Source organism: Leucopleurus acutus, assembly GCF_964270905.1.
Source record: "Leucopleurus acutus genome assembly, chromosome: 2".
NCBI classification, from domain to species: domain Eukaryota; kingdom Metazoa; phylum Chordata; class Mammalia; order Artiodactyla; family Delphinidae; genus Leucopleurus; species Leucopleurus acutus.
Genome location: NC_139143.1, coordinates 156,849,012 through 156,875,505, shown reverse-complemented (window position 1 = coordinate 156,875,505; position 26,494 = coordinate 156,849,012). Strand labels below are relative to the sequence as shown.

At 47.4% G+C, this 26,494-nt stretch overlaps 1 protein-coding gene across 1 annotated transcript; it reads left to right on the top strand.

The window, feature by feature from the left end:
• Positions 1-14,049: 14,049 nt before the first annotated feature.
• KIF2C (kinesin family member 2C) lies at positions 14,050-25,684 on the top strand (the record flags this gene model as incomplete). Its single annotated transcript, XM_082832980.1, has 17 exons — positions 14,050-14,164; positions 15,923-16,048; positions 16,597-16,697; positions 17,349-17,444; positions 18,120-18,174; positions 18,266-18,428; positions 19,591-19,681; positions 19,952-20,015; positions 20,095-20,186; positions 20,948-21,090; positions 21,874-22,078; positions 22,197-22,307; positions 23,182-23,249; positions 23,587-23,692; positions 23,786-23,899; positions 25,369-25,492; positions 25,602-25,684. The coding sequence occupies exons 1-17, from the start codon at positions 14,065-14,067 to the stop codon at positions 25,682-25,684; spliced, it is 1,842 nt and encodes a 613-aa protein (XP_082689106.1). The 5' UTR covers positions 14,050-14,064.
• Between the last annotated feature and the right edge of the window lie 810 nt (positions 25,685-26,494).

The following is a 26,494-nucleotide window of genomic DNA, read 5'->3' as shown; positions in this document are numbered from 1 at the left end:
TGTCTCGGGGCTCTTGGCCTGCACGATCTTTTTTCTAAAATGCAAATGCTACAGGGGGTGATTTGCTACAAGGCAGTGCAGGATGTAATTCACATAGTGTTAAAGAATCATAGGTTCGGGATGTCCCTGGTTGCACAGTGGTTAAGAATCCACCTGCCAATGCAGGGGACACGGGTTCAAGCCCTGGCCCGGGAAGATCCCACATGCCAAGGGGCAACTCAGCCTGTGCGCCAGAACTACTGAGCCCATACACCACAACTACTGAGCCCATGCGCCACAACTACTGAGCCCGTGTGCTGCCACTATTGAAGCCCATGCGCCTAGAGCCTGTGCTCTGCAAGAAAGAGAACCCACCACAATGAGAAGCCTGGGCAATGCAATAAGAGTAGTCCCCGCCCACCGGAACTAGAGAAATCCCTCATGCATCAATGAAGACCCAATGCAGCCTAAAATTTTAACAAATAAATATATAAATAAATACATAAACTCAAGAGAAGTCTCACTTTTGGCCTTATCCTTTCCACCCCATCCCCTCCACCCTGTGTTCCCCTGTGTTCATTAGTTTCTGGTTTATGTTTACGTGTTGCTTTCTGAAGAAAAAAGAAAACATTATTATCACACATATTTTATTTCCTTTAACAAAAGGTAACATACACTTTACTTATTTCACTTAATACACCCTGGAAATCAAGCAACGTCAGTTTATAGAGATCTCCCTCATTCTTTTGTGGCTGCACAGTACTGCATTGTGTGGACATACTATAATTTATTCGGTCAGTCCCTATAGGTGGGAATTTCAGTTGTTTACAAAATTTTGCTATTACGCATAATACTGAACTAATAGCTTTGTGCATATGTTTTTTCATATTTCTAAGTGTGTATTTTGGGGTAAATTCTCAGAAGTGAATTGTTGAGTCAAAATCTAAATTCACATGTAGTTTAGTTAAATACTGCCAAATTCTATAGTTTGTTTCCAAGTGGTGCTCCCTCCAGCAACATATGAGGGTGTCTGTTTCCCCACAGCTTTGTCAACAGGATATTGTAAAGTTTTAAAATTTCTACCTATCTAAATGGTGAAAAATGGTATCTCAGTGTAGTTTTAAGTTGCATTTCTCTTTTTTATAAGTGAAGTTGAGTATATTTTTCATTTTTGTATCTTTTTTTTTTTTTCGCGGTACACGGGCTTCTCACTGTCGCGGCCTCTCCCGTTGCAGAGCACAGGCTCTGGACGCGCATGCTCAGCGGCCATGGCTCACGGGCCCAGCCGTTGCGCGGCATGTGGGATCTTCCCGGACCGGGGCACAAACCCGTGTCCCCTGCGTCGGCAGGCAGACTCTCAACCACTGTGCCACCAGGGAAGCCCCACATTTTTGTATCTTTTGTGTGTGTATTTTCTGTTTATATATTTTGTCCATTTTTATGTTTGCTCTTTCCCCTCAATTTTTCTCGGAAACCTGCATTGCCATCTTTCAGCCATGCATCACAGAAAGGAAAAGTTGCCTTTATTTTAAAGAGCTCTCTGTGTGTTAAGGACGTTAGTTCTTTATCTGCCATGTATCGTTAAGTTGTTAATATTCTCTCCCAGGTTTTCATTTTGCCAAGCAGGTGTTTTTTAATGGAGTCAAATTTATAAATCTTTTATCTCTTCTGGATTTTGAGTTATAGTTCAAAAGGCTTTCTTCACACACGGATTATTAAGAAAAATACACTCATGTTTTCTTCTACTATTTCATGTAGCTTCTTTTTTTAAAAATTTATTTATGTATTTATTTTTGGCTTTCTCTAGTTGTGGAGAGTGGGGTCTACTCTTTGTTGTGGTGCGCGGGTTTCTCTTGTTGCAGAGCACAGCCTCTAGGTGCACAGGCTCAGCAGTTGTGGCTCGCGGGCTCTAGAGTGCAGGCTCAGTAGTTGTGGCGCACGGGCTGAGTTGCTCCACGGCATGTGGGATCTTGCCCGACCAGGGCTTGAACCCATATCCCCTGCATTGGCAGGTGGATTCTTAACCACTGGGCCACCAGGGAAGTCCTAAAATACTTCTTTTAAATCTCTTTTTCACTGATTTCTACCTTTTCCCCTCTCATTTCTTTGAATCTCAACTTTGTAGTTCTTTTTCAAATTATTGAACAAGGCATCAGTTAGGAATATTTTAGTTAGGTATGTTTTCAGTTGTTGATTAAAGAAAACATGAATAATGGTGGCTTAAATAAACAATTTGGGGGACTTCCCTGGTGGTCCAGTGGCTAAGACTCCATGCTCCTAATTCAGGGGGCCCGGGTTTGATCCCTGATCAGGGAACTAGATCCCACATGCTTCAACTAAGAGTTCGCATGCCGCAAATAAAAAGATCCCACACGCCACAACTAGGACCCAGCACAGCCAAATAAATAAACGAATGTTTTTTAAAAATAAATAAACAAGTGGGTTTTTGTTTTCTTTTCTTTTGTTTGTAGTTACATAGCAAGGAGTTGGATTGTAGGTGGTTGCTGGCATTAGTTCAACTGTGCAGCCACCAAGAACCTTCTTGGGCTCTTCCTGCCTTCCTACTTGGCGGTCCTGAGTGTGTTGAATTTTTTTGATCTGATGACTATAACCTACCTCATGATCGCAAGACAGCTGTCACAGCTCCTGACAAAACATCCGTGTCCAAGGCAAGAAAAAAGGGGGAGGACATATTACAAGCAAATGAACCTCATTTCAGCCCCTTCTTTTTTGATCTCCAATGTGGAGATAAGTAAGGGAGAAGGGGGCTGAGAATGGCTGTAGGATTGGTCACCAACAGTGTGGGTCACAAACAACTAGCTCATTTGTTTTCTATCTTTCTTGTTTTCTTTATCCCTTCCTGATGCCGTTTGGAAGAATCCTCACCCTAATCTTATTGCTCATCATTTCATTTTGCCTGTAACCATTCTGCTATTCAATCCACGTATGGATTTCAACTATTAAATTTTTCATTCCCAGTATTTCCAACTGATTCTTCTTGTTTGTTCCTACCTTAGGTTAACAATATCCTCCCTTATATTTTGGGGATATTTATTATACTTATTTTAAACTTGACCAGGTCTATTAACTCAGCTTCATCTAATATAGGTTTCTCTGTTTGTTGTTTTTCTTTCATTGCAAATATGTTTCCCTTTGAGTTCCTATTATTTTAGGCGTGTCAGTGAATTTAGGGGAAGGCTAAGGCCCAGACCCTAGGATATGAAGCAGGTGGGGAGGTAATGTTTAAGGTCTACTGGTCTAGCCCTACCTAGTCAGGCTGGAGTGCTGGGTTTACAGCCTCATGAGGCAATGGGGCAGGTAATGATCCACCCAGGGTCCTGAGGAGTGGGGGTGAGGAGGGGAGAGGCACAGGTGAGCACAACTGAAATAGCTCTCCCTCAGTCTTACCCCCATCTCAAGGCATCTGACGCCCTTCAACTCTGGCTACAGTCACAGTCTCCCCACAACTGGCCCCCAACTACCTTCCGTCTTCTCATGGATTTCTCGGTTTTCACTCTATATTTTCTCAAATCCTTAACCCCTCTTCAGTCTAGTGGTTGAGACTTCGCCTTCCAATGCAGGGGGTGGGGGTTTGAGTTCGATCCCTGGTTGCGGAGCTAGAATCCCACATGCATCGTGGTCAAAAAACCAAAACAGAAGCAATATTGTAACAAATTCAATAAAGACTTTAAAAATGGTCCACAGCAAAAAAAAAAAAAAAATCTTTAAAAAAAATTTTCAAACAAATAAACGTTAAGTACAAAGACACCATTTTCCATTAGACTGCATCTACTATCATCAATTCATGGCCACAGTTATTTCCTGTCTCCCCATCCCTCACCGCTGGCCCACTGGATTATTGAATAATTTTAAAACAAATCTCATTTCTAGATATAAAAGACTTTAGGGAATTATTTTCAATTTTTTAAGTATAATAATGATACTGTAATTATGTGGGAGAATGGTCTTATTCTTGGGAGATGCATGTTGAAATACTTAGAGCTAAAGAGTCATGATGTTTGCAATGGTTAAAGAGAAAAACCACAGGCCCAAAATGGTGTCACTTGTGCTAAAGCCCATGACACCAATCCTAGATTTAATACCTAACCTATGGCAGTTTCAACCTTCATTGGAAATGTAATCTTAATCACTTAGTCTGGAATTTTCTAGTCAGCACCAATGAGGTAATCTGCCAAATGGGCCCTCTTTATTCCCCAGAGAAAGAAGAGTCAATCTGTATAATAAAACCCTTGCTGTCCCTTCCCCCACAAAAAGACGTCCTGGTCTAAAAATAATCCTTTCTTCTCTTTTGCTAATAGCTCCCTTGCCCCACCCTCCTTCCTATAAAAACCTTCCATTTTATACAACCACTTAGAGCACCCTCCTAGTTGCTAAATGGAATGCTGCCCGATTCATGAGTCACCAGTCTAATCGCCAATTAGATCTTCAAATTTATTCGGTTAAATTGTGTTTTTTTAACACAACTATCAAGTAGTTCAGAAAAAAATAATGAATAAAACCTAAGTCTAGAGGCTGGACTGGATTTAACTTACACATTTTTGGCATCATTATCTCTTAGATGATGCTGTGTACTTCATCTTGTATCCTATCAGGAGACACTTAATGACAGGGTGCCTCACTACTGGTGATGCTGTTTGATCACTTGGCTATAATGGTGACCGCCACTTTTTTTCATATAAAGGTGTGCTTTCCCTTTACAAATTGTTAACAAATAATCTGTGGAGCAATACTCCGGCACCATACAAACATCCTGTACTCAGTAACCTTTCACCTAGCATCCACTGAATCATTTAATTAATTGGGAACTGTAGTACAGTTCCAGAGGATTTTTTATTTCAGTGGCTGTACTTTTAAAGTGTTTCTAGTTTTTGTTTTTTTCATATATGTCTTTTTTGTAAACATATTGTTCTATCCTTTCACAATGATTTTTTTTAACTTGTTATTTTTTTGATGTAAAGCATACCAATTTTATAGACTCTGATTGTTCTATTACCAGTTCAAGGAAGGGAGGGCTTTTTTTCTCTCTATTGTGGTGATATGTACATGGTAATATGTTGGAGTCCCTGGCACACGTAAGTGTCCCCAATTTAATGGCTTTGTGTTTCCAAAAGTCCTAGAGGTTTCATTATTCTCAGACCATGGGACTCTTCTGGGTCAGTTCCCCTTGCTGCTCTGACTACTCTCTTCATTTTTGGCACAAAAGGAATTCTCGACTTTGGAGACTCTGAGTTTCCTATAGGTTCTACTGTTTTTGGACCACTCGGTGTTAATTCCTTGACTTCAGGTTCCTATAACAGGAGGGTACTGGAATCAGAAACAAGTTATGAGGGCTGGAGTTTTACCACCCATTCAGGGCCAGGAGAAATTCACTAGGTCTGACCAAGGTTGAGGAACTGGCAATGCCCCCTGCAAAACCCCAAGTGCCCCAAGGGCCTTGGGAAGCAGCAAGGAAGTTTGCAACTACTTGGACCCACGGGTGGAAAAAGCAAAAAAGGTAGCGATGGGTCTGAATTTATATTGCCCTCCTAACTCAGGAGGCACAGAAAATAACATAATGAACATCATGTATACACATGATTCATGTTAAAAAACAAAATTCTATTTTGTTGAAGTACCCCTCTCCTACCACTTTACTCTCTCTGCCAGAGGCAACTGCTCTCTTGAATCTTAGTGTTTATCATTCCCAAGCATATCTTTATTCTTTTATCGCATATGTATGTATCTGTAAACAATATCCCACTTCTCTCTCTACTCTGACTTTCATCTTCAATACTTTACCAAGACTGCTCAAGGTCACCAATGACTTAGGTGCTAGCAAATTTAAAGGATACTTCCATGTCCTCATCTTGCCCGTCCTTACTGCAGTTCTCCAAAGTTACTTCCTCCTTCATTCCTTCCTCTACTTCTACTCCCTGGTTTTCCTCATCCCTTCAAACCGCCCTAATCTCACCTCCTTTGCTCCTCCTCTGCACTCCCTCAAAATGCTGGTATGCCCCCATGGCTCCATGATGGTTCTTCTCATCTCCATCTATACTCTCTCCCTAGGAGATCTCATTTAGTTCCAGGACTCTGAATACATCTACCTAAAATGACTGCCAAATCTCTATCTCTGGCCTGGATCTCTCCCTGAGCTCCTAATTCGTGTATCCAACTGCTAACCTGACACCTCCACTCTGAAGTCTTGTATATATCTTGGACTCAACATGACCAAAGTGAAGCTTTTGACCTACCCCCCCCAAACTGTTTCCTTCATAACCCCACTCTCCTATTTCAAGAAATAGTCCACCACCCACCCAGTTGCTCTAGCCAGAAACCAGCAGTCATCCATGATTATCCCTTCTCCTTCACCCACGTATCCAACCTGTCAACCTAAACAGAGGCAAACCAAGGCAAGCTCGAACTACCAGAAATTGAGTTGCAATTTGAGAAACATATGCTGTAGCAAGATACAAGCAAGTCCGTTGAGGGTTTGGGCAGAGTTGTGTTTATGGACCAGAAGCAAGTCTGACCAGAGTCCTAAAGTATTAAGTTAATTGGCTTGAGGATGGGGAGTAATTCTTGGTGGATGTTCATTGGTCAGGAAATAAGTCTGTTTTCTGTAAACCAGGCAATTATGGGAAATCAGTCTCTAAGTTCCATTCTTTGGAGGGTACCTTTGTGAGATTCTCCATTTCAGATCCTCCTGTTTCATTTTAGACCGAAATCCTTTCACAAACCCATCAGCAAGACCCATTCACTCCACCTTTCCACCTCCCAAATAAGGTACACCTTTAATCCATCCTCTTAGCTACATTTCCAGTATCACGGCCCCAGGCTAGGCCGGTATAATCTCTTGCCTACTAGGTCACCTCACTTCCAGTCCTGCCCCCTTCAAATCAGTTCTCCACACAGCAGCAAGCCCAATAAACATAAAATCAAATGTAATTCAGATCTTGTCACTCCTCTGCTCAAAATTCTTCAATGATTTCTCATTAGGACAAAAGCCAAAATTATAATATTACTATGGGATACAAGATGCTAAGTTGATCTCATTCTTCTCCCCCTCACCTATTGCCTTCTATCCATACAGGCTTCTTTCAGTTCTTCAAGATCAAGTTCTGTCCCACCTCAGGGCCTTTGCATATATCATTCTCAGATCTTAGTCTGGAAGCCTCTCCACCTCCCTGCCCTTCATTTTGACATTCCTCCTTGTTCTCTAGAGTCAGGTTAAGTATCACTTCAAAGATTTCTCCCCTGACTATTTTATCTGAAGTAGGTTCCTCCATTTTTCTGTATTCCAGTTCTCAGTTTCCCTCAGAGCACTTACTACATATCGTAATTTACTTGTAATTTTCTTCTTTTTGTCCCCTGTTCACGTTAGAAATGTTAGTTCGAGGGCAAGAACTACGTGTCGCTTTCATTATTGCTATCTCCAGCGCCTTGCACCATGCCTACCACGTGGTAGACACTCGATAAAAAGCTAGTGAATCTGGTCTTCCATTCACTGTAAATGATAGCCCCTCGTTGAAACTTAGCAGTAATTCCGCGAGTAAGGAAACATGCTCCCCACTGCGTGAAGAGGGAAAGTTTGTAACTTGTCCGAGGTCACTGAGCAGGCAACTAAAGAACTTCGGATTCGAACCCATGACTGTAGGACCCGTGAGCTCTCCCTCTGAGACACCATCTTGAGGTTTCTCAGTTTAGGGAACCCCAGCAGTACTGCAACCCTCTGAATGCCTATATGCAATCTGTCCCCTCCGGCCGCGACGGCTCCCGAATCTCTCTGCAGACCCTGCGTTCTCCGCTGTGGTCTGACGAGTGGGCGGTCCCATGCCCCGGAAGGCGCCCCCCCCACCCCCGGAGACTACGTATCCCAATAGGCTCCGCAGGGCGCCGCTGATTGGCGGAAGAGAGGCCGGCGACAGCGTGATGACGTTTAGGGACGCCGGCGCGCGGGATTTAAACTTCGGCGGTTTACGCGGCGTTAAGACTTCGCAGTGTTGGTAGAGTGGTGGTTTTCTGGCATTTCGCGTTTCTCTTCCCGGAGCTCCTGCCTACCCATGGACTCGTCGCTTCTTCAGGCTCGCCTGTTTCCCGGTCTCACCATCAAGATACAACGCAGTAATGGTGAGGGGCGGGGTCCTGAGGCCAAGGGGACCCGTGGGCTGAGACGGCAGAGATTACCTCCCCTCCCCAAACAGCAGGCCCTGAATCACTATTGGGGATTCCCCTCCACCCCCCAGGTCTAGGTCTCCGCACTGGCAGTCAGTCTTCTCTACCAGGGCCAGGGGCCTCTGCACTGGCGGTGGGTCCCCTCCCCGTCCTCCAGGAATGAGCGGAGCTCCTTTGTGTCACTGGACCTCTCTGGGACGTCAGGGTTGCTGGATTCATTTCCCCTCCAAAGTTCGCCCCTGCAACTGCCCTGCTCTTGCAGGGACCTCGGCTTTCTGGCCCCTCTGTTCTCCCATAAACGCTGTGCACTTGCAGTATGTCAGATACTGGGATTCAGGGTAACGAGACAGACGAGATCCCTGCTCTTCAGGAGCTTGCAATCCTGCCCTCTCTTTTTTAGTTGAGCAGCTACCTCACCTCTGGCAGGTCTAATACCCATATCACTAGAATGGTCTGACGTAAAGGTCAGGAGTGAGATAGGGAAACCTGAGGGCGCTAGAGCCTCAGTGCTGTGTTGAGGAACTGCTCACCTAAGCACTAGAGTGATTCCCCTGCCCAAACATACCTTCACCCCACAGTAGGCTCTCTTTTGAGTAGGGATGAGTCCTTATCCTCTGCAGCTCAGTTTTAAGAACTGTTCCTTGCCTACCTCACTGTGGGATATTCCAAGGGTGAAGTGCCAGGAGGTTTGTCTCCTGGGGTTAGAAAGAAAGTCAACTGTCCCTTCCTTCAGGCCAACTCTACATTAAGAGTCTCTGTGGGATCCTAAAAGTGAAAAAGATGGGTAACTCTGATCTTTTCATACTATAGGCTTAATTCACAGTGCCAATGTAAGGACTGTGAACTTGGAGAAATCCTGCGTTTCGGTGGAATGGACAGAAGGAGGAGCCACAAAGGGCAAAGAGGTAGGTTCTATGAGTATGCCTGTACCACATTTAACACCTTCCTACCTAAAAGATGTGTGTGGAAATGGAACTTGTGTCAGCCTTGTTTTTGATGTCGACTTGTCCTCCCTAATCTTAAATATGGTCCTCTTTGAATGCATTGGGATTTTATTTAGGCAGGCCTGTTCTAAATTGAAGCAATCAACAGTTTCTGGTGTGTTTCTAGAAAGTAAACTGCACAGAATTCTAAAACCTTGCTCACCCAAGCTAGCTCTGAGTGCACACTACCTATGATATTGATTTGGGGAGCAAAATTGATAATCTAGTTGGGGAGACAAAAGTATGTTTCTGAAACACCAAATAATAGAAGGCAACTACAGATGAATAATGCTAGAGCAGCTCAGAGGTGGAAAATCACTGAGGATGAGCTGGGCTTGTGGGGGCCAGAAAGCTTAACAGAAACAGTGAGATGGCCCTCATGGGGACTGGTAAAGAAGCTGGCTCCGGGCATTGAGGAAGGCCAAGGATGCTTGGCAGCAGCAAAAAGGCTAAAAAAGGAAACTAGAGGGTCTTTGTCTCTGGCAGTAAGTTGTTTAAGATTTTATTCTGTAGGCAGTAGGAGCCTTGGAAGGATTTTGAGAAGAGGAGGGATGTGCCTAAGATATTTATGTTTTAGAGGCATTGTGGTGTGGTGAAGAGGTCACCAAGCTAAGACTATGAAAACCTGGATTCTAGAGTCTGGCTCTGCCACTACTTAATGTGTTCTCAGGCACGTTTCTGTCCCTCTTAAAAATTCAACTTCCTCATTTCTAAAATGAGGATGATAATATTTACTTATTTTGGGTTGTTTTGAGGACTTATTCAACAAATCCATTTGTACTGGTTCCAAAATGCCAGCCAGTGTGTTTGGTACTGGGGATACAGAAGTGAATAAGACAGACCTGGACCCTCTTCTGTGGAGCTTAACAGATAACACATGTAAAGGGCTTGCTTAGTATCGTGCCTTATGGTAGGTATGCATATATTTAGGTGGTATATCTGAGAAATAGAAGAACTGAATTCTTTACATTATCTGTCCTTGAATCAAGAGGTTCCTAAAATTCCTTTCAACCATCTATTAGCAGTTCCGTGAGACTTATTTTTGTTTTTGTTTTTCGTTTAGAAATACAGCTCTTATTGGGTCTCACTCCAGCTTAAATATTGCCTTTGGAATAAAGTCCAAACTTCTTAGTGAGGAATTAAAGCCTTTTCAAGATCTGATCCCAATCAACTTTTTTTCTTTATACTACACACTCCTTCCAGAGTAGTGCCAGGCACAAATGGGGCAGTTCCCCACTCTATGATCCTGCCTAGTGTCTCGCTGCCTTCACACTCTCACTCTTATTCCTTCCTCCTGAATCATCAAAGTGAGGATCAGTTAATGTCAGAACTTTGGTCTCCTGTGCTGTTTATGCTCTCCGTAGTTTAGGGATTGGAATCGGGGGAGTGGGGGAGGGTAAGGGTCTGTAGCTGTCCAAGAAAAGTGGATAGAAGCCTGGCTACTGAAGTACTCGCCAGCTTTTGCATTTGGTGGTTCTGTCCTCCTCGTCTATCCCATGCTGCTTTGGTTTCTAGCCCTTTGTGCACATGGCTTCTGTCTCCCACTAGCATATGAGCTCACTGAAAGCAAGGACAATACATGTCTTAATTCATTTTTGAATACCTTCCCCCTACAGCCTTACTCATGCCTAATAAGTGTTTGAATAGCTGATTAATACATAAAGGTTGCATATGTAGGAGGTGAAGCTCTCACCCTGGAGTACATGCTTCAGCTCTTTCACATTTTGAAACAGAAATAATCAAGTTGGTACTATTTAGGTGTGTTTGAACCTGCTGTGAAGTATGCTGGTGAAGTTTGAGTTGTCCCCAGAGGGTTTCAGGACTCTGGTGATGTAAACCTAGAATTGTGACCTTATTGCAGGCATGAGCAGGAAGTAGGGAAGGCCTGAGCAGGACACTAAGACTGGGGAAGAAGTTTCTGGGCCTGAAGTTTCTGGGCCCAGTAGAAAATGTAGGTAGATTTAGGATTAGGTAGCAGTTCTCAGGAACTGGTCCCTGCCCATAAGATCCTGAAGGGCCCTTCATTTGACTATCAGTGGGCAGTTAGAACTTGTTTCCTCCTTGGTGTCAGGCAGCAAGGGGTGCTCAGGGGGCTGTGCCCAGTAGGACCCCACTGCCCCGCAGAGCAGTAGGGGAGCCGAGTGGCCTAGATCTGCTGTGGACTTCCTGACTGTTTGCCTGCCTGTCTGCCTTCCTCTTCGCCTCATTCTCATCACTGACAGCTACTACTGGCTTGGAATCAGAAAGCAATATCCATCTAGATGGTAAAACACGACTAGGGAATAAATATTTGTTTATAGCTATTAGTACTTGGTGGAACTTAAAGTTTATAAAGTCTGAATCTAGGGGTAGCCTTGATTGCAGAGATGCAGTTGGACTGAACAAGCTATGTTGTTCACAGAAGCTTTTACTTGCTCCTTGCAGATTGATTTTGATGATGTGGCTGCAATAAACCCAGAAATCTTACAGCTTCTTCCTTTACACCCAAAGGACAATCTGCCCCTGCAGGAGAATGTAACGGTTCAGGTAGGTGCCTGTCACCTGACTGCAGCCAGTGCCCCATTTGGCTTGTTGGCTCTTTGCTGGTTTGTTTTCTGGGGCTGCTTAGTTCTTTAGCACAGCACATGGGCCCAGGATAGGCCCTTGAGAATTGATAAGAGCCATATATTGTGGTGGTTTGTTTTGTTTTTCAGAAACAAAAGCGCAGATCAGTCAGCTCCAAAATTCCCGCTCCAAAGGAAGGTAAATGGATTTCTACTGGTTCACTGTCATGGGGTTTGTGCCAGGAATGATATTCTTGGAGCTCAGGAAGCTGTGAAGTAGACTCATTGCTCCAGTTTAGCAGGTGGCTTTTGTGTGGGCTGAGTCCTGCCCTGTCTTCCAAGCATCTTCCTCAGTGAGGAAGAATCTAACCTACAGGGAGGAAGAAATGGAGAGGTGTTGGTCAAAGGGTACAGAGTTTCAGTTATGCAAGATAAAGAAGTTCTGGAGATTTAATGTACAACATAGGGCCTATGATTAATAATACTGTATTGTATACTTAGAAATTTACTGTGAGGGTAGATCTTATGTTAAGTGTTCTTACCACAAAAGGAAAAACAAAATACAAAACAAAGGGAGCAGGAGGAAACTTTTGGAGGTGATGAGTAGGTTTATGGCATTGATTGTGATAATGGTTTCATGGGTGTATACCTACCTCCAAACCCATCAAATTGTACACATTAAATATCTACAGCTTTTTATATGTCAATCATACCTCTAAAGCGTTAAAAAAAAAAGAAAAGAAGAGAAAGAATTCAACAGTTCAACCTACAGCTCTTACTTAGGCCAACCTCTCAGGGACTTGGTGCATTTGGGAAATTTGCTGACTGGCCTGTGGAATCCAGAGCAGTAATCAGCCATTGTGGGCTTGTTTTCTCTCCTTGGGGGGACAACATGCCTTGGAGTGAGGTGGTGGGCAGGCTGTGAGAAAAGCTAGGTCAGGGCCATTTAGAAGTAGAGTTGGCAGTGCTGTGGTGATCTGGGGGTGGGGTGAGATTGGACAGATAATAGCAATGCCTCGGACTCCAACAGAAGGTTGGGCTTTCTCTGCAGAAGGAGTCAGCATAAACCTACTTTGACTACAGTCATCTGTGACGGTGGCTATAGGCACAAACTGCCCAAATAATCCAGCTTATAACCCAGAACCAGCTATACCTCACAGCCTGTCCCAGTCCAGGGGGTATCACTGCCTTGACATAACACAGCCACCTTGGGCCCAGAAACGACATGCCTGGAGCTTCAGGTTCCCGGGGGCCCAAGGTGAAAGGTGGTGCAGTTTTGAGCTTCAGCTGGGCATGACTGGTGTGTTGCTGGCCCTCTCTTGCAGGCTATACCACCGTAAGGGCCTGCAAGAGAGATGGGGGTGGCAGCCATCCCACTCCACGTGCATGACACGAAAGGATACTGCCACCGCTCCTTTTAATGGAAAAAAAACCTTAATGAATGTGCATGATATTGAACAGTAGAAATGAAACACAAGATTATAGATCTTTTGAGAAATAGGAAAATTATAATAATTCATGCTCTTTATGAAAAATAGGGATTATATAGAGCCATCAGATCAGCCCAAATTTAGGAAACTCAAATTCAGTACAAGTTGATATTTACTTATATGACACAAGTGTTTTATTTCCAAATTCACTACTTGTTTTATTTATAGGTGCATTATTTCTTTCTTATGGAGAGAAACTATATAGATGGGTAGAAATTGGCAAGAATTAAAGTATAACTCAATTGTTTCTCTCAGTTAAGCATTCTTTTAAGATTCCAGAAAATTCATGTAGCTGATCCCCTGGTTTCTAAAGATGTGGCCCAGGCCTGGCTCTGTAAAATACCTTGGAGCAGTGGAAAAAGCCCAGACTGGAATCTGGCAGTCTTGGGTTCACATCCTGGTTCTGACGCTTACTAGTTGAGTGGCATTGGGCAAGTTGCTTAATTTTTCTGTGCCTTAATGTCATCTTCCATTAGTTGGGAATACTGATACTTACCTCATGATGTTTCGCGGTATGGGAAGATTGTAGAATGGTAGGTGCTGTTGCTAAGGTTAAGAATGCTTTTTTTCAGGGATTAGGTCTATGTCTCCAGAAATGATTTCAGATTGTCTGTAGGTCCCTCCATTTACTCAAGACAGATGCTCTGTGGGAGCCCTCAGGAGCTCTCAGATTGCAGAACGTAACAAATTAGTTTTGGGGTCACTAGTACTTGGCCTTTCTAATTTTTCCTTTCCTTGGGTGGAAGGAGTGGGGAGTTGGTGGGCTCCTTTCCTGTATAGAATCTTGGAGGGTTACCCCCGACGGCCCCTCTATTATGCCTGTTGGCTCTCCTGATCATGCTGCACTGATCGGCTTCCGCCCTCGGTCCTTCAGGTCTCCGAGGCCGCTCCACTCGCATGTCCACTGTCCCAGAGGTTCGCATCACCACTCAGGAGAATGATATGGAGGTGGAACTGCCTGCGTCTGCAAATTCCCGCAAGCAGTTTTCAGTTCCCGGTGAGTAGTGAATCTGTTCTCCCCGTCTGGGGCCCTGGAGCGGCCGTCACACGCCGCCCTGAACCTGCTCTAGAGCACCCTAGGCTTCCTACACTCTCTGGCTTTTGTATTGTTCTGCTCCTGCCCCACTGCTCCTTATCTGGAAATCATCTCACTTTACTTTTTAAACTTTATTTAAACATAATATATATACAGAAGACTAAACCTATCGTTGACTACATAGTTCACAAAGTGAACACACTCATGTAACTGACACCCAGATCAAACAGAGCATTACCAGCACCCCCAAAAGTCCCCCTCAGGCCCCCTCCCAGTTCCTAAGCCCCCAAGGGTACCTGCGTCCTGACTTCAGATCGCATAAATTAACTTTTTCTCTTTTTTTTGACTTTATATAAATGGAGTTTTTAAAACTTCTTCTTTTATTTTTGGCTGCACTGGGTCTGTTGCTGCACGCAGGCTTTCTCTAGTTGCAGCAAGTGGGGGTTACTCTTCGTTGCGGTGCGCAAGCTTCTCATTGTGGTGGCTTCTCTTGTTTTGGAGCACGGGCTCTAGGAGCGCTGGCTTCAGTAGTTGTGGCTCGCAGGCTCAGTAGTTGTGGCTCGCGGGCTTCAGTAGTTGTGGCTCACAGGCTCTAGAGCGCAGGCTCAGTAGTTGTGGTGCACGGGCTTTAGTTGCTCCGCAACATGTGGGATCTTCCTGACCAGGGATTGAACCCGTGTCGCCTGCATTGGCAGGCGGATTCTTAACCACTGCACCAGCAGGGTAGAGGGTAGTCCCAAACATTTTTAATTGTCAACTTTACTAGTTATTAGTGAATAAAGTAGGTGATTTTTGTAATCATTACATTTAATGTGTATCAAATTCAGCTCTAATAAAGTGAAGGCAAACAAAAGGGTCACGACCAGGTATGGGAAGTAGTGAGTCACCATGGGTTGTACCTTTCTGGGTTGAATCAACATGGTTGGTTGGGGCTTCCCTGGTGGCGCAGTGGTTAAGAATCCACCTGCCAATGCAGGGGACACGGGTTTGATCCCTGGCCCTGGAAGACCCCACATGCCGCGGAGCAACTAAGCCCGTGAGCCACAACTACTGAAGCCTGCGCGCCTAGAGCCTGTGCTCCACAACAAGAGAAGCCACCGCAATGAGAAGCTCGCACACCGCAAAGAAGAGTAATCCCTGCTCGCCGCAACCAGAGAAAAGCCTGCACGCAGCAACGAAGACCCAACGGCCAAAAATAAAATAAATAAAATAAAAATAAATAAATTTATTTTTAAAAATATATGGTTGGTTGTTGCTCAGTTTCCCATTATTCCTGGGTTTCAGTCCTTGCTCCTGTTAACCACCTGGGTTCTGAAGTCAGAAATTTCTCCTAAATGAGTAGAAAGGCCTGGCCTGGCCTGGCCTGAGAACCCATGCTTGGTCAAGCCTGAAGAGTTCAGGCCTTTAAAGGCTTTTCCCTTCATGGTGAAGCCCACACTGAGCTACTCACACACTCTTTAAGATTTTTTTTTTTGTCCCGACCACCCGCTTTAAGATTTCTTGACCCCAGGAGCCAGCCCCTGTGGAGGGACTTGTTGGGTTCAAGGTGTGGGCCGAGATGCAGGAAAAAGCCTGAGCTTTGCTCACACAGTAGGAGCCTGAGCCCTTGCTGAGCTGGCAGTCGGTAGCCTTCCTCCTGGCCTATGACCCGCTAGGGCTCAGATGAGCATGGCTGCCGTATGCCTGCCTGCTTCTCCAATGACTCTTGTTCCCCCACAGCCGGCCCCCCTAGGCCCTCCTGCCCTGCAGTGGCTGAGATACCATTGACGATGGTCAGCGAGGAGGTGGAAGAGCAAGTCCATTCCTCCGTCCAAGGCAGCTCTTCTGCAAACCCTGTGAACTCAGGTAGACACGCTGAGCTGTCTGCTGCCCTGCTCCTAGTGCAGGATAGGTAGTTACAGCCTGTCCCACACCTGGCTTGCCTTGGCACCTGAATTCAAACCATGTTTGTCACATGGGGTCGTGTTTCCCTGTGGCCACGGAATCAATCTTTCACAAGAGGTGACCCTGTCACTGCCAGGTGGCAGGAGCCCTCTGATGTAGTTGAGGTGCTATCACAGCTAAAGTCTTGGCCAACACCCGAAGAACAGCCCAGAGTGCCCACCAAGACCAAGCAGGGATGATCTCACCTCTTCTGATTTTTGAGATGCCACAGAGGCGTAGAGAGAGCTTGGGTTAGACCTGGAGTGCCCACATTAGCAAGTCTCTTGTGGGCTTGGCCATCCCAAGAGTCATAGCTGTTGCTTCCTCTCCATGCATATGGTGACATAAGAGCAAGGGTCTAGAGAAGGCCTAGTCCTGGGAAAGGCCCAGGATTCAACACAACAGCTAGAGAAGAACAGGCTGGCCTAGACAGGTAAAAGAAAGGGCTTCCTTTTTTTTTCTCCCCGTAGTTCGGAGGAAATCTTGTATTGTGAAGGAAATGGAAAAAATGAAGAACAAGCGAGAAGAGAAAAGAGCCCAGAACTCTGAAATGAGAATAAAACGAGCTCAGGTACCTTTCTTGGGAAGCAAGGGCAAAGGTTTTTGGACAGGCATCCTTAACTGAAATCTTGTCTGCAACAGAGATAACAGTTTGGCCCCAGCATTTCTGAGGCTCCAGTTCTGATATCCAAGAAGTTTAACTAGTTTCTCATCAGGATTCAGAGAACACATAATTCAGATATTCTTCTGAAGGCCCTCAGATGAGGAATGTTTGCTGCTGATTGTCCAATGGGCACGCCCATCACACAGTTCGGTGTCCAGTGGGCTGCTGGGCACAGTTGCCTGCCTCCCCCGACTTCCTAGTTGCATGTATGCAGGGGTGCCACAGTGGAGTTCCAGTTTGGATTATTTCCCTTTAGTTGGGTTAATAGCACAGGGGAATCCCAGCCTGCTGATCTCCTAAGATGTGGGACAGTGGCTCTTGCCCCAGTTCCTAGAGTGGTTGGTGCATGCCTAGGCCCCCTGCCAATCTTTGTTCCCAAGACTTTGTTCCTGGGTTCTCTGCCCAGAGCCAGAGTTGGGGGCAGTGAGATCGTGTGGGGGCTGTCAGCCCTGCAGGGCTGTGTGCATATGAAGAGCTGTTGTTGCTGTTCCTAGCACTGAGGCCTGAGAGCACTTAACATCTTGGCAGTCAGTCTTTCTTCACTCCTATCCCAAACAGGAGTATGACAACAGCTTTCCAAACTGGGAATTTTCCCGGATGATTAAAGAATTTCGGGCTACTTTGGAATGTCATCCACTTACTGTGACTGATCCTGTAAGTAATCCCAAAGGGTTTCTACCTCTCCTTCCTGAGTAGGTGTACAATTTTTTTTGTTTAAACATAGTTGATTTCAACATTGTGTTGGTTTCAGGTGTACAGCACAGTGATTGAGTCTCTCTCTCTCTACATATATATGTAAATACACACACACACACACACACACACACACACACACACACACACACACACACACACACACACACACACACACACGATTCCTTTTCAGATTCTTTTCCCGAGTAGGCGTACAGGTGAGAGACAGAATCATCTCTTAAGGGAATGAGAGCGTGCAGGAATCTTCACTCACCCTCAAGGGGTTTTTTAATACCCTTTGGTGGGCTGGAGCTAGTGAGGCCTAGATGGGAGAGTCTGATCTTTATCAACTCCCACACCCCCATCCTCCCTGCTTCAGTAGGTTGGCTAGATTCTTACTACTAATCATGAAAGTATGCTGAACCCTCCTATAGGCAGCAGAGTGAGGAAACTGGGAAGAAAATTCAGAGCTACCTTCTTACGCTCCAGAGTAACTACGGGCATAGTGGGTTCCAGTGTTAGATCTTGGCCCTTGCCTGAGCCAAACTTGGGATTAGAACTGGACGGGTTGTGGACAAGTTTCTTTCAGTATTGCTCTGACCTTTTGCTCTTGGTTGTCTTTTCTCATCCTCGAAGATTGAAGAGCACAGGATATGTGTTTGTGTTAGGAAACGACCGCTGAATAAACAAGGTAAGCCCTATTCAGTCAGAATGAGGCTTTGGACTGACTGTGGGTTCCCCCGTGTCCAGGGAGCATCCCCTGAAATACTGTCCTTCTGCAGAATTGGCCAAGAAAGAAATTGATGTGATTTCCGTTCCTAGCAAGAGTGTCCTCTTGGTACATGAGCCCAAGTTAAAAGTGGATTTAACAAAGTACCTGGAGAACCAAGCATTCTGCTTTGACTTCGCATTTGATGAAACAGCTTCAAATGAAGTCGTCTACAGGTTAGTCCCTTGCCTCTTTGTTTCTCCTCCTTCCCCCTGACACTTTACTCTTTCCAATGAGGGACATTGTGGTAACACTCACACTCACAGACATGCTGACCCTGAAGCCCTTCCTGGCTTCCTCTTGTGTTTTCTTTGGATGGGCCATGACACAGAGCTGGCTCTGGCTCCCAGCACCTGGAAGGCCCTGTTGGGGCTGTCCCATCCCGTTTTTCAGCTTTAGTGGCCCGCGCTTGAGTGGACAGAAGTGAGGTATTACCCATTGCACTCTTTGAAGCTGGGCTGGGCAAGCCCTAGGGGTTCTTCCTATGTCCTGTGCAGCCACCCATTTTCCACTGGGCTTAGCAGACTCAGCAAACTCTGGAACTACTCTGTCCAATACAGCACCCACTAGCCTCATGCGACTGTTTAAATAAAGTTAAAAATTCAGTTCTTCAGGAACTTCCCTGGCACTCCACTGGTTAAGAATCTGTGCTTCCACTGCAGGGGGCTTGGGTTCGATCCCTGGTTGGGGAACTAAGATCCCGCAAGCCATGCGGTGTGGCCAAAAAAAATTCAGTTCTTCAGTTACACTAGCCACATTTCCAGTGCTCAATAGCCATGTGTGGCAGTGGCTACTATTGGACAGCACTGCTCTAGACCAGAGGTTGATAAACTATAGTCCATGGACCAAATTTGGCTTGCAATCCCTTCTTATATGGCTCTCAAATTAAGAATGGATTTTGTGTTTTTAAAGAATCATTAAATATATATGTATATTTATGTATGTATGTATGTATATATATGGAAGAGACCTATTTTAGGCCCACAAAGCCTAAAATAATTTAGGTTCCTACTTTAGATGGTTTCTTTGATCTTTGTAGCATATCTTATGCTGGAAGTCGGCTGCGAAGCTCAAGCTTTCACCTTGTGTCTCCAGGGTAGAGGAGGTGCTCAGTTAGAGTGTGGACCATCAGCCTGCTCCTGGCAGGTCGGTCTAGCTCTCCCCAGGTGGCTAGGAGAATTTCAAATTTATAAGTGGGGATGGGGTCAGGTGGGACCACTTTGTGTGAGAGGTGTGCTCATGCTTGGAAGGAGGCCTCCAGGAGTCCTGCTTTGTGCTCCATGTCCCAGGGAGCACATTTGAGGAGAGATGTACACTCTTCCCCATCCTTTCTCCTAGGTTCACAGCAAGGCCACTCGTACAGACAATCTTTGAAGGGGGAAAAGCAACCTGTTTTGCATACGGCCAGACAGGAAGTGGTAAGACTCATGTAAGTATTCAGGCCTGGCAGAGAGCAAGCCTACCCACAGTGGAATTCTGGGTCTCTGAAAAGGAGGACAATGAGTTTGTTGCAGAAAATCCCCTCAGTGCAGATGCCCCATCTCCAGATGCCTTTGCTGTGCGAGGTTCAAGGAGGGGCCTTAGTAGGTCCAGCCTCCCCTCCCAGCTTTGGTGTGGCCCACTGTGGTGGTGGAGCCAGTAGTGCCCTGGCCTAGGCCAAGGGCCCTTTACCACGGTCTTCTGCCCCCTCCCTTTGCAGACGATGGGTGGAGACCTCTGTGGGAAAGCCCAGAACGCATCGAAAGGGATCTATGCGATGGCCTGTAAGTAGTGTGTTCTGCCACAGTGGGGTTGGGCACAGAAGGGCAGGTTGCTTACTTAATCCAGCCTCTCTTCCCACAGCCCGGGACGTCTTCCTCCTGAAGAATCAGCCCCGATACCGGAACCTGGGCCTGGAAGTCTATGTGACATTCTTCGAGATCTATAATGGGAAGGTAGCTGGCAGGGAGCCCTTTGTTTATGCTGTTGGGGCCCCTGAAGTTTCAGAAACCTTGAGGTTGGCTAGAAATTGTAGAAGCCAAACAACCTGTGGGTTGTCAAGCCTCTGGGCCACTTCGCCCAAACGTGTGGGAGCTTTCATCCAATGGTGGGATGGTACCCACGCTCAACAAGTATGGCAGGAATATGCCTCAGGGCCACCTCTCAGATGGGAGGTTTGCTTGTGTGTGCCCTGTCCTCCCTCCACACACCTCCCTCATAACTCTCTTCTTCCCCATTCTCACACTCGTGTTCTCTCTATAGATGTCTATGTATCTTTCTACCTCTATGCTTTTGCAGAGTCATCTTCCCCAAGTGGGGTCTAGATAATAATAATAGCTAGGGTTGCTTATTAAGATGTTACTAGGTGCTAAGCACTATTCTAAGCACTTTACTTGTCTCAGCTCATCACCACAATCCTACTAGGAAGTATTACTGTCACTGTCACTATTGTACAGATGAGAAACGAGGCTAGGTGGTTAAGTACTTGTCCAGGTTCACATAGCTAGTAAAGTAGCAGGGTCGCATCAAACTGAGGCAGTCTGGTTCAGCTCCCAAGTGGACTGTCCGCTGCTAGTCTGGCATAACCCAGCTCAGCCTCTCCTGCCTTTCCTGCTGCCAGCCCTTGTCTAAGCTGGGACCGGCCCTGAAGGAGGGAGGAGTCAGTGGGGGTGCCCGGCGCCTGATGGCCTTGGCCTTGTTCCCCTGCCTGACACAGCTGTTCGACCTGCTCAACAAGAAGGCCAAGCTGCGTGTGCTAGAGGATGGCAAGCAGCAGGTGCAGGTGGTGGGGCTGCAGGAGCACGTGGTGAGCTGTGCTGATGACGTCATCAAGATGATCGACATAGGCAGTGCCTGCAGGTCAGAGTTCCGGCCAGGGGAAGGGGCCACCTTCTAATGCCAGGTCAGGTAACAGACTAGCGCTGAGTCCTTTGCTATTTCCACGGAGCGCCGCTTTCCCTGGCTTGGTGCAGGCTCTGAAGGCCTCTGCCTTAAGTGGTCTCAATGGGGCCGATGACCCAGGACGAGACTTATCAGGGTCAAGTCAAAGTATCTTGAATCTGACCAAGGCAGGCTTTATTCCCCGGCTTTTACCCAAAGGCATGCTTCCTGGCTTCTCTGGGTTTCTCCTTGCTGTTCCCTCCCTCTGTGGTGGGAGACAGGAGCTCTGGATGTGCTCTAGGCTGGAAGTGATGGGGCCACAGCTCCCTTCCTGTATAGAGGTAGGGAAGTGCACTACCAGGGCCCTAGGCGTGGTGCAGTGGATGCTGGGCAGCTTATGGAGGCCCAGGGAGAGGGCTGCCCACCCCAGGGCCCTTGAGTTGCAGCAAGTGGTTCATGACAGCCCCTCCTTCCCTGTGTGCCCTTCAGCAGAGGCAACTCATTCTTCCCCATGTCCTATGGGCCCTGGGGTCTGGCCACGGCCCTCACACAGAATCCAGTACTTTGACTGCAAGCGTAAGCCACTAGGTCCAGAGCTGGAGGGGGGGCAGGACAGAAGTGGGACAGGATGACACAAGACATCTTAGAGTCCTGACCTGTGTCCCTCTGCTACCGGAGAACTGACTGCTTTGGAACTTGGGGTGCCATGGTGGCTGGTGACCCTGGGAGCTCATAGTCCTTCTTTGTCCTCCTTTGCCACAGGACCTCTGGGCAGACATTTGCCAACTCCAGCTCTTCCCGCTCCCACGCCTGTTTCCAGATTCTTCTTCGAGCCAAAGGGAGAGTGCATGGCAAGTTCTCTTTGGTGGATCTGGCAGGGAACGAGCGAGGTGCAGACACTTCCAGTGCTGACCGGCAGACCCGCATGGAGGGCGCAGAAATCAACAAGAGTCTCCTGGCTCTGAAGGTAGTGGAGCGCAGCTGGAGGGGAAGGGGTTGGCCTGGAGGGCTGCTGGGGGAGGGAGGGAGAGAGTGGGCATCTCAAGAGGAGGGAGGGGACCTCAGCTTCCCCTGCTGTGCCCCAGGAGTGCATCAGGGCCCTGGGACAGAACAAAGCTCACACCCCGTTCCGCGAGAGCAAGCTGACACAGGTGCTAAGGGACTCCTTTATCGGGGAGAACTCAAGGACCTGCATGGTGAGTAGGGTCCCTTTGGAGGTGGTGCACTCCTGTCCCTGGGCAAGAGGCTTGGTGCTCTTGGCCACCTGGGTTTCTAGGCTCTAACTTGACTGGGCTTCACCCCCTGCTTTTGGACACCAGGCTCCTCTTTGCCTACCCAAGAGGGGAGGAAAGGGTCTTCTCCCTTTATTGTATGTCCGTGCAGCTCTTGTTTAGGGGAAGGTCATTCCTCCCTTACCTGATGAAAAGGGGGCTGGAGAATTCAGAAGGAGGACCTTTGGGGAAGCAGGAGAGGCAGTCCTCGTCTCTTCTGTGGCTTCCCTCAGGGGTCATTGGCTCCCAGCCTAGGAAATAGAGGGCCACAACTGTGAGTGATTTTTTTTGTGTGTGTGTGTGGCCGCGTTGGGTCTTTGTTGCTGTGCACAGGCTTTCTCTAGTTGCAGTGAGCGGGGGCTACTCTTCGTTGTGGTGCGCGGGCTTCTCATTGCAGTGGCTTCTCTTGTTGCAGAGCACGGGCTCTAGGCATGCGGGCTTCAGTAGTTGTGGCTCGCAGGCTCTAGAGCGCAGGCTCAGTAGTTGGGGTGCACGGGCTTAGTTGCTCCGCGGTATGTGGGATCTTCCCGGACCAGGGCTCAAACCCATGTCCCCTGCATTGGCAGGCGGATTCTTAACCACTGCGCCACCAGGGAAGTCCCCAGGGACTAATTTTTAAGGCACCTTAGTTTGCAGGGCTCATGGGGCAAGTTGCCTGGCACAGAGTGGTTGCTTAATGGGTTCTGCCCCCAATTCCACGTGGGTATTAGCAGCCTAAAGAACTCCTACTGGCAGCCTCTCCAAGAGCACCCTTACCCTGTGATCCTTGACATTTAAGTGCCCATTCCCTCTTTTGCAGATCGCCATGATCTCACCAGGCATAAGCTCCTGTGAATATACTTTAAATACACTAAGATATGCAGACAGGTACTAGTACCTACACCAGGTAGGATGGGGAGGGGGTGCAGGATGGGGGAGGGAATGACAGCAATGAGAGCGGGGAGGAAGCTCTGGCGACTCAGTGCCCATTGTCTCCTCTTCTGTGACTCGCTGAATCTGAGGCCTGGGAGTTCATATATGATGCTACAAGGTTTTTTCCGATCCCCTCAGGCTTTGGTGGGGAGCAGTGTGAGTGAGGGACTTCTCCTAGGCCAAAGCAAAGCTGCTAGTCCATCTCCTCGAAGTCTCGCAATCTGAGTGGTGCTGCACACTCGTGAGTGCCAAGGAGGCTGCTGTGGGATCTGAGACCTTCTTCTTTTCTCAGGGTCAAGGAGCTGAGCCCCCACAGTGGGCCCAGTGGGGAGCAGCCAACTCAGATGGAAACAGAAGAGATGGAAGCCAGCTCTGACGGGGCCCTGAGCACAGGCAATGTAAGGGGCAGGGTGGGCCAGGCAAGACAGAAACGTGGCCTCCTGAGATGGGGACTGGGCCACACTGTTGTGTCTCTGCTTTTGCCCCCTTAGTTCTCCAAGGAAGAGGAGGAACTGTCTTCCCAGATGTCCAGCTTCAATGAAGCCATGACTCAGATCAGGGAGCTGGAGGAGAGGGCCATGGAAGAGCTCAAAGAGATTATACAGGTGGAGGGCTAGCCCTGGGCTGGGAGAGACTGGATATCCATCCTAGCACGGGCTCAGCGCCATTCCTTGACTGTGACCTGGGCTTTGCCCCTCCCCGGGTCTTCTGGCTGGGGTGGCAAGAGGCAGCCGTCTACACCAGCATTTCTTAATTCTCCATTTATTTTTTCAGCTGCTCTTCTAGAGCAGCTGATTACGGCACCTCCTTCCCCAGCCTGGCACACATAGGCTTTCCTCCATCGTTCTGGCTGGAGCTGGTGTCTCTACCCCATGCTCCTGACTGAGGGTTTGGAGGGTAACCTTGTCTTGTTTGTTCAGTGAATGTTTGGTGAGTACTTTCTATATGCCAGCTCCTGTGCTGAGACCAAGGGCCAAAAACCTGAAGTATGGATAACAGGCCCGAAATAAGACTTGATCAATCGTGACTCTTCTATTTATAAGCTGATTTCCTTGTGAAAGTCATTGAGTTTCACTGGGCCCCCAGATTCTTCATCCCCAAAATGGGCAAGACAAGATGGTTACATCTGAGGATTAAGTGATATGTTTTTAAAGCACTCAGCCATCCCCAGCATGTAGTCAGCATTTAGTAAGTGGTAGATGCTACCACTGCTGTGATCCCTGCTGTGGAAGAGCAAGTGGGGGAGAGTCCCTAAGAATGGGGCTTTCAGAGTGCAGAGCAGAGGGGAGAGCTCGGGGCACTTAGAACTGAGGAGGGAACATGTAGGATAAATGCCTACATATGTCCTCCCTCCGTGGCACGCTCAGGGTACAAATGTTTGAAAGGACGTGGTACTTTCAGGAATAATGAGAGGTTCACTCTGGCCAGAGCAAAAGGTGTGAGCAGATGAGGGAAGGAGATGAAGGCTGTGGACAGGTCAGCTGGGACCTGATGCTAAAGGCCTGGACTTCGTTATGAGGGCAGTAGATGCCTTTGAAGAGAGTAAAGCAGAGTGGTGACATGGTCACATCAGAGCTTTAGGTACCTTACTATGGCCACAGTATAGAGGCTGGTTTTGGGATGTGGGGCGAGCATGAGTAGAGGCACTTAGGAGTTAAGAGCAGTTAGAAGATTGTTAGAGTTCAAGAGAGATGTTGGTGTCTAGACCAACTATGACCATGGCCATGGTATTGGAATTAGGGCATGAGATTTAAGAACCATTTCGGGGGTGGAATTAGTAGGATTGGGGGACAAGCAGGGTGAAAGAAGTTCTTGCTGAGATTTCAGTTCTTGCTGATGCTTGAGCATCAAGACAGATGATAACATTCATTTGATATAAGGCACATGCACAAGTTTGGGGTGGGGAAGAGGATGAATTCAAGCTGAGAATTTCTGGGAGAGGATCAGGAGGCAGGGTATGGGGCATGGCTGGAGGAGTGGGCATCTGCATTGCAGATGGTAGAGCCCTAGGAATGATTTGCTAGATTGGTTTGGTCATTATTGACCTGACAAGGTTCGCGCTGTGTTGTTGCAGGAAGGGCCAGGCTGGCTGGAGCTCTCCGAGATGGCTGAGCAGCCAGACTACGACCTGGAGACCTTTGTGAATAAAGCAGAATGTGCCCTGGCCCAGCAAACCAAGCACTTCTCAGCCCTGCAAGGTGGGTACAGCCAGAGGATGGGGCTTCTGCGGGTGATGGCAGCTCTGCCAGAGGGAATGAGGCCTCTGAGAGACCCACTAACCCCGGGTGCACCACCCTTTCCTTCCAGATGTCCTCAAGGCCTTGCGCCTGGCCATGCAGCTAGAAGAGCAGGCCAGCAAACAAATAAGCAGCAAGAAACGGCCCCATTGACGACTGCAAATAAAGATCTGTTTGGTGTCACACCCAGCCTTTTCCCCTTCCCTTCCCTCCTCAGCGAACTCTGGGCACCTGGTGGGTCTAGTCAAGGGCTGAGCTGGGACAAGCTTTGGTAAATGCCAAGTATGGGGGCATCTGGGCCCAGGGCAGCTGGGGAGGGGTCAGAGTGCATGGGACACGACTTTCCTTTTCCTCAGTTGTAGCCATGAAGGGAACAAGGATGGAAAGAGGGAGCTTTTAGTTATCTTATGTGCTGCCCTTCTCTCCAAGAGGGGAAAGCTCTCTGGTGTAGAGTTTTCCCTTGGGCAGCACTCTGCCTGTGTGGACTGGCTGCTGGTGGAGAGCTCCCTGGGGTTGTCCTGGCTCTTGGGAGAGGGAAGGAGCCTTTAGTTCAGCTCTGCTGGCCCTGGCCTGCCTTCCATACCCTTGGTCGGGGCACTAATATGTTTTGTACTTGAAAAAAAGTTGCCGGGACCTCTTCCTTCCCTGCTGTTTTTTGAGGCCCAAGAGGATCCCTGCTGTTTTCTGTTTTATGTATTTATACATTGTGTCTAACAATAAAGAGAAAAAAATCAGCCTGTTGAGTGGTATGTGGGAAGTGCTTGGGATGTGTATGAGCCTTCTGGGACTTAGGACCCTACTGCAACTCTGGGTAGTTCTGATTCTGTACTCTACCCAGGAGACCAAATCTACACCTGCAGTTTCAGTGACATGGTGAAGACTCCAACCTCTGCCTTGTTCAATGCTGACTAGGTCGTAGGCCCTGTCCTGGGCACAGGAGCCGTAAGCAGAAAGGAGATGGTG